This window comes from Dipteris shenzhenensis, chromosome 21 (assembly GCF_047967505.1).
Source record: "Dipteris shenzhenensis isolate YYH24624 ecotype China chromosome 21, Dip_SZ_1.0, whole genome shotgun sequence".
NCBI lineage: Eukaryota > Viridiplantae > Streptophyta > Polypodiopsida > Gleicheniales > Dipteridaceae > Dipteris > Dipteris shenzhenensis.
The window spans coordinates 17419359-17427777 of NC_141616.1; the positions used below are offsets into that span (position 1 = coordinate 17419359).

At 41.8% G+C, this 8419-nt stretch overlaps 1 protein-coding gene across 3 annotated transcripts; it reads left to right on the forward strand.

The window, feature by feature from the left end:
* Positions 1–565: 565 nt before the first annotated feature.
* LOC147888566 (uncharacterized) lies at positions 566–2312 on the forward strand. Of its 3 annotated transcripts, none has more exons than XM_087392650.1 (3): positions 566–697; positions 1174–1237; positions 1435–2312. In XM_087392650.1, exons 1-3 carry the CDS (start codon positions 588–590, stop codon positions 2047–2049), a joined length of 789 nt encoding a protein of 262 aa, XP_087248776.1. In that variant the 5' UTR covers positions 566–587; the 3' UTR covers positions 2050–2312. The 3 variants fall into 3 exon arrangements, with proteins under 3 accessions (XP_087248776.1, XP_087248777.1, XP_087248778.1); XM_087392651.1 differs by having other exon boundaries at positions 567–849; XM_087392652.1 differs by having other exon boundaries at positions 567–1237; positions 1443–2312.
* The last annotated feature ends 6107 nt before the right edge of the window (positions 2313–8419 follow it).

Below are 8419 nucleotides of genomic sequence, written 5' to 3' on the forward strand. Positions count from 1 at the left end.
TTGTGACAAGTGTGAAGTGCATATCGGCAGACGGGTGTGAAACGCTCCTAAGAGGACGTTCCTATGTCAGTGAGAATGCTAAAAAATGCTATAAAAAGCTCCAAAGCCACCTACGTTCTCACAACGCGCCAAATGAATTGCCACGCCACAACGTATCACTGCAGTGCTGTGGTGGAGATGGGTTTTTTCTCATTCTCCCCGGGCATTCGGGGCTACGTTCCCTGTTGCCAATCCTGAAGCTCTGTTTTTTGCCGCCCTGTCAGAATCATGGGGAGCGTTTCAGGTGAGTTAGCATTTCCAATCGTGATGGAATCGTGGGAAAGTTTGCTGGCGAGTGCCAACCATTGAGTCTAAGTTTCCGTTGGGCTGGAGGAAGGCGGGAAAGTCCTCGAAGATGGGACTAGCCAATGAGAAGCAAGCAAGCAATGGGGAGGGGGGTGGGCTGAAAGTGTGGTGAGAATCATGGAGAGACGTTTTAATGACCGTTTGAAAAAGAACACGATGATTGTTGTATTGTTGTTAAATGTTTGTTTGCCTAATGATACATTAAAACTCTGGATGTATAGCAAGGTATTCGCAACACAGTCATGGCGATGGCGATTCCGCCTCTGCTTCTCATCATGGACGATCTCCCCCAGCTGCCCGCTCAACTCCCCATGGCCTTCCGCCCTTCCTCCCTCAACCTTTGCTTGCCAAGGTATTTGCCCCTTTTACTTAAATTCATCATTGGCCAATTTGAGTCTTGGACTCTCCTCAATGCATCCACGCTGGCCTAGCGACAGAAATGAAGAAACAGTCAGACAAGAGTCGGCATTCTACGGCGAATAGGGGGAGACATACAAAGGCCAGGTAGTCGGAGGTTTTCCTCGGTATTTCAGACGAACCGATAGGACGAAGACAGAGCGGAAGGGAGTCTCAGAATCCGAAAATTTAGTTCAGCATGTGAGAGAGAGAGAGAGAGAGAGAGAGAGAGAGAGAGAGACGACGAACACTTCAATTTTCAGGAACGCGACGATCAAAACGATTTGACACAGAAAGCTCAGTGGAGGCGCAGGGAGACGTGGATCTCAGTATAAAATAGAGATAGCAATAATCAATTGCGAGCGAGCAAGCGAGAGAGAGAGAGATGGGTTACTGTCCCTTTTTGATTTTAGATGCTTCCTGACTTGACAGCCGGGAACTTGAGCACTCAGCCGCTCCTACTAGTGAAGAATGGTCTCGCACAGACTTGTCAAAGGTGGGATACATGCCAGTTTCATGAATTCTTCCTAAATTTGACGCATTCCGATGTCTTTGGAGAGTCTGCTTCTTGCCTGCGTAACAGTTGTCGATCATGAGTACTTTTACGTAGCTTCTAGATACTGTATCAGTAAATTTCCCGCAGATTGGGCATGTTACATGTATGTGAACGTTCCTAAACGTTGCCCATAACAGGATTGTAGACAGGTTGAGCGTGGAGTGTATGCGAAATCAAACGGAGACATGGAAGGCGTTGAAACTTCGACGGCAAAGTACGGAGAACCAGCTGTAGACACCTATGAACAGAGCCACAACGATGCTCCCGACCCGCTGAAGGTGCTTCGCAGGCTTGATGATATCATAGGGCGCTTACTGAAGAGCTGCAACGAGAAGGTAGAGACTTCCTCGCATCCTCCGGATCATCCAAGCGATCCTTTGACTGTTCGAGATTTGGAGGAGCGTTTAGAAAGGATCATCAAAAGGCTCTCAGAACGAGGCCATCTGGAAAGACTTGACAAAGAGGATCTGTGCATTACACCTGCAGCCAAATCAAACAATGCTGTTTCAAGTGGTGGTTCTGCATCAATCTCCTTGTCGAGGAGATCAGACACAGCTCCCATTACTCCGAGGGCTTTATTCACAAGATCAGGCAGCTCGGAGAAGGTGGATTCTCTGGCCTCCCCCACGGCTGCAAGGTTGTCAAGCAGGTTTTCGGCTGCACTGTCTTTTTTATCTTCACCAAGAAGGGCAGGGTTTACATCAGTCAAGACTGGGAGCCCAGGTAGTCACAAAGCCCAGCATAGGTTTTGAAGTAAGATAAAGAAAAGCAGTCAAAGCTCAAGCTAAGATAGAAGGCACAGAGCCCAGGATGGGATCATAAAGCTAAGGTAAAGGCACAGAGCCCAGGATGGGATCATAAAGACATGAAACACAGGAAGAAACAAAGAAACCTAGTGAAAGAACAAAAGAATATAGGTAGTGGTCACAGGATAAGTTCATGCAGAGATGAAACCATAGAAAAAGTTCATGCAGAGATGAAACCATAGAAAAAATACAGTCAAAGCACATTCTTATAAGGTACTAACCTCTGGATCATTCTTTTCATTGTTCCCTCATGTCTGCTAATACAATATTACTTCAAGAGAGGGCCAATTTTCAAATCATACGTTTCATCATCCACATCAAAGGTAGACGTTTGTAATGCTCTGTAAACTCATGTATAGGCCCAAGACAATCGGGTACACATACTTTTAAACAAGTTCATTGATGTAAAGAATCGTTTTAAGTAAGTCAATACAGCTGAAGAGTGCAGGGAACTTCTGCTATAAGAGCTATATTGTACTGAAAACTCAGGAATATTTAGACCAGATTGCAGCTTATGCTTGGCTTCACAAAGCTCGGTGAAATGTGTTCATCAGTACCATAGGAAACTATATTTTCATGAGTTCCGATCAGGTGAAAGGGAGACTCAAAACATTTTTCTTTCGGCTAAAAGATAATTATATTCCAGGAAAAATATAAAAAGTACAACCAAAAAGAGCTGCGTTTTCTTGAGACTCGAAACAATTGAGACCCTTGCTTTTAATGCAACTTTTCCTTTATGTCAACAACTTATGTGCGTGCGTGCGTGCGTGTGTGTGTGTGTGTGTGTGTTTGCTTTGCTTCTTTTAATGTCCTTTGCAACAACTTTTATTTTTTGTATATCCGGAGCACTCTTCAAAATCAGGCTTTGATGTATAAGACCTTGCTTCAATTTCGATTGACATCAGCTTCAACAAACCTTGCTCAGTTTTACATATACATTTGTAAGCCTTGCATGGCCTATGCTTCTTTGTATGGAATTAGGACAAAGTGGAAGATGTCTGGGTAATGCACAATTGCAAGCTAGAAATGCAACTGATATATTGACAAATGTGTAACAACTCATCTTTAGGTGAACAAAATAAATGCAAGTAAGTATATAGGCAGATACATGACACCTCATCTTTAGATGAAGGTTGTAGTCCTTTAGATTGTATCACATCTTTAGAAGCGTGGGAGGTTCATCGAAGGTTCATGCAAGGAACGATTCTAAAGGGCCTTACATTTTCTATGGATCATTTATTTCCATTTGTTCCATTATTAGTTTGTCACTACAACTTTTGAAGACTTCATACATCGGCATTATTCGTGTGAGAATCTTGTGCACAAGTCATCATCAATTTAATGTCGATATTTATTGGCTAATCTCCATGTTCACTATTTTGAGTTTGGTTTCTAAATGTTTGAAATGTGATTCCACTTTTTTTCGGTATATGTAGTCTTCAACCAATCACACTTGGTGATAAGGTGTTGGAAACTAGTGCATGCATTGGACTTCACACTAAGTCTCCATTAAGTGAAGCTAATTGTTGGTTGACTATTAGTAGCTAGTAGCTATACCTTTGAATCGGAATGTTGTTTCACCTTTCTGCACCAGTCTTCTCTGGTTCTGAGCTAGAACGTTGAATAGTATCACCAAATGTGTTCCCAGTTAACTCACAATGCAAAGCACTTGACTAACTTTAACTGGAAGCAATGAAATTTCAAAGATACACACTCGGAAATAAAGCAAATAACTCAAAATAAAGACTACAGATATATTTCAAGACATTCAAAGGTACAGGAGAGCTGAATACAAAAGTCTCTCCTCTTGATATTTTCTTAAACAACAACTGAGCTCAGCTTGAGCAAAAAACAAACTAATACCTCAGTCAGACTACAATCCGATAACAGTTGGTTGTAGGAATCATTGTGGAGAGAATATCCAAGAGAGTTCTTGGAGATAGTTATAACCGTTTTTCAATCACAAGCTATATTCTATTCCTAGAGGTAGTGGCTTAGTGGGGTGGTGGAGTTACCTTTCAGCACTGCGAAATAAACAACTCTTTCAAGGTCTTCAAGTATAAGGGAAAAGCCCAAGGGAGGCCTTTCCCCAAGATTTAAAATGATGAGTGGCGCAGCGACGAGTCATTTTCATCTTGGGAAAAAGCCAACCTTGGGCTTTTCCCCGTGCGTCAAGGGCCGGCACGAGGCCATAAAAACAATAGGAGAACTCACCTCCTTCATCGTTCATCTTGAAAACGACCTCTGATGCAACTTCTAGCAGCCAATGAAGCAAAGCTAGAATGTCTGATTGTGATTTGACCCGACAGTGCACGGATTTCAACTTCCTCAAAGGAAGAGCCGATGATCGGATGGTTGGAGTTGAATTCCAGCCGACCGCGGCCCTTGACGAATAACACAACCACTCATAACAAATTATGACTGACTGCCTCTTTAACCTTGCGTCTTAAAAGTTCAAATCTCATCATTGTCACTATCCTGCATTGTTGCAAAGGGTTTCTCACCTCAACCTCCATGAAATTTTCTTGGATAGACCCCCAACCTTCACAAATGGTTCAAAGTCATGCCCCCTAGAGACTACAATAGGGAAAGTGTCACAACTACACAAAACCCATTACAAACTAGCTAAAATTTGCATCATAAAGTTTTGAATCCCATCATTACTACTATCTTCAATTGTTCCAAAGGCAATTTATCACCTCAACCTTCATGAAAGTTGCTTGGATAGACCACAAACCTTCACGAATGAAATGGTTCAAAATTTTACCCCACTAGAGATTGTAGTAGGAAAGTGACACAACTATACAAAATGAATTACAAAATAACCAAAAGTTGCATCATAAATTTCAAATCTCATCATTATCATGATCTTGCATTGTTCCAAAGGCTATCTCACCTTAACCTCCAGGAAAACTACTTGGTTAGACCCCAAACCTTCACAAAAAGTTTGAAATCATGCCCCCCAAGAGATTGTAGTAGGGAAAGTCACAAGTTTTGAGAGATGGATGAAGTAAAGATTATTTTCATGCATAAGCAAGTATAAGCCTAAAAGTCAATCTTCTTTCTTCCTTTCTTAAAGGATCTTGTCTAGTATCTCCTTCTAGGCTCAAACACCTTGCATCATTCATGGTTTGGTCCAATTTTTGATTAAAAATGATTTGAAATTGCTTGAGAAACTAGAAAATAGGAGAAGTGGCAATATTTGAAAGAGAAGAACCAATTAGATCACAAAGAAGGTAGAGTTAATCTTGTTTAAAAATCTCGAAGCTTGAAATAATGAAAGTGAAATGTTATGGAAAACCTAAGTAGAGAGGGAAATGATGGCATTTTGATGTGAGAGTCTATCCCATGATAGGAAAACTGAAAGAGAACTTCCCACTCAAAAGAAAGGAAGAAACAAAAAATAGGGTTGGAGAAAGGAAATTTTGAAATGGTACTAAAAAATGAGGGAGATGGAAGAGAAATGAAAGAGAATGAGAGCAATGTGGTACTTGGAGGGGAGGGTTTGGTTTCAAGACAGATAGTGCAAGTTTGGTTGAGAAACTAGGTTTTTAAATTTGATTACAATAAAAAATGTGATGGGAGAAAGTGGGAAGTCTACATCAAAATTTGGTCCACCTAAATAAAGGTATAGGAAAGTCAGGCAATGTCCAATATTCTATTTCCCTCCACTAGCCAACACTACTCAATTTTATTCATCTTATTCTTTCATGTCACTAGCCCAAGGGCTCTCTTTTAGGGCCCCTTTATTAGTCCAAAATTTTTGTGATGTGTGCATCTTCTTATCTTGGATCCGATTCTAGGATAGGACCCAATATCATGTCTATAGTAGAGTGTGATCCTTAGGGTACTCCATTATCTATGGACTTATAATACCAAAGACCATATCTTGATCAATCACCATCTTTCATGTCACTATATCATGCAATTGCTAGGCCTCGGATTCTAAATATTATAGCCCTTGAAGACACATTTTTATCTCCATGGATGTAGCTTGGTCCACATGTCAATATGAACATGGATTTAGGTGTCAAAATTGAGTACATAGAGATGTTTGATGCTAGGATTCTTTTTGAAATATGCTTCTAGAGGAATCTTTCTTTGTCCTACCTTCAACAATCTAGTTCAAGATAGTTACATTGATTGTCTCTTCCCAAAATTCTTGTTGAAAAGTTATTCCCTTTCAACATGACAAAACCCATTGCAACAATCACATTATTCTTCCTCTCCACCACCCAACTCTTCCAAGAAATTCAAGCATAGTCACTTACTGCCTGATCCCATGTCATAGCACTTGTCAAACTCTATTGAGGTAAACTTGTTACCTCTCTCAGCCTAGGACACCTTTGATTTTAACTAGTCTTACATTCTCCCTTTGCCTCCCATTCCCCAAATTTGTTGGAGGTTGGAGACTTATTTGTCAATGTGTATATCCCATAGGGAGTCACTATATGTAAACCCTATATATAATGTACTTTCAAGGTCAATTTTTTAAATTCCTTATTTGTGAATATTGTATGATTAAAAGACATCCTTTTTCTATACAATTGTACATTAGGGGAGAATTGGGGTCTCAAAAGGGCATCCAATTAGTGTTTCCTAATTTCAAGGGATTAGAGAGTGATTTGAGGTGTATTAATGAGAGTGCTAGAAGGTGTGGGGCAATGGTATGCTGAGGTGGAGGGTGGGAAGGCCTGCAGATAGCCCCTATTGGTTGCTCCCCTCACACTAGGGACCACCCAAACCATCCCCCCCCTCTTAACCCATGTTTGATCCTCCTACCAGGTGCATCTCTCCCACATGAGCCCGAAACTGCATTCAATGGGATGGTAGGGCCCAAATGGTGAATTTTTCTTCTCCCCTCCCTCTTTCAAGGGCCTCTGCGCCCCATTGTTCTGGTCCAGCCTACCAAATCGCTCAGATTTGAACCAAATCCCATGCATTTTCCCTCTTCCCCCTCTTTCTCTGCTCCCTCTTACTTTGGCTTGCTTGTTGCAGCTCCTCTCTTGCTCTCTCTCCCCTCTCCCTCTCCTGTGCCTCTGTTGGAGCTACTCTATCCCTCTCCTTCTCCCCCTTCCGTGCCTCTGCTTCTGTTGCTCTATCCCTCTCCTTCTCCCTCTCTTGTGCCTCTGTTGCTGCTGCTTTGTCCCTCTGCTTCTCCCTCTTTTGTGCCTCTATTGGAGCTGCTCCTGTCCCTCTCCTTCTCCCTCTCATGTGCCTTTGTTGTTGCTGCTCTGTCCCTCTCCTTGTCCCTCTTTTGTGCCTCTATTGGAGCTGCATTACCTTGTGTAGGAGTCCCATTCTTGCTGTTGCAACCTCTGCAAGCATGGTGAGGAGAAAGGCTACAAGACCACGCAATGCTGTGACCTCTTGTGTCTTCCACAACACCAGAAATGCATTGGATGAGTGGATCCCTTGCACCAACAGCTTAAATGATTGGATAGTGATGAAAGGATCGGCCAAAGGTCCACATAAGCTTCCCAAGAGCAAGAGAGGTGACGTCTTACATGAGTGGAAGGGGCGCATCTTGAAGTTCAAGTTTGGGAAGAAAGGATGGCCCACAAAAGTGCAACATGTTTACATGGGAAAAGATATGCGGCTTCCTCCATCATTCAATCAATCTAGGATACCATCACACTGTGAGCCTTTATATCTATGTACCTTTTTCACCTGTAAGTGTAATGAGTCCATTTGGAAATTTTGGGTTTGATTTCTAAGAGCTCTTATTCATGGTAGCAGATGTTTTCCCTTTGGACCTTGAGGAGTGGGAACCAGTTGAATCATTCATAGGCAAGTTCACTGCAATTCATGAGGATTTAGGTAAGCAAATGCATGCCAGGGAGAAGTTGGCCTCCTTGCGAATGAAGAATGTGTATTGGTATAATGCAACATACATCACTCCAATGACATCATCAAGCTATGGCCGTCTGCAAACCATTGCACCACCACAACTTTAAGACATGGATTGCAACAATGTGGACTCGAGGACATTGCAATCATACAAGGACAAGATTGCAAAGGATGTGGCCATGACCATGAAGTTTACATTTGGATCCAAATGGGCAAGGTTATCTTGGTTTATGCCTCTGCACATTTTTGCTTCTTTATTTCAGAATATACATTTGCATAGAACAAAAACTATGTGGTCCTACAAGTGTGTAGATGAAAATGCTCTTGAAGATTTACTTGGGATGAATTGGGGAACCAGGTCAGGCAACCAAAAGGGTGATGTGTTTTGATGTCACAGATGTAAAGATAATGTGGTTATTAGATACCATTTGTCATGCCAAATGTTGTATTTAGCTTTTCAGTACAA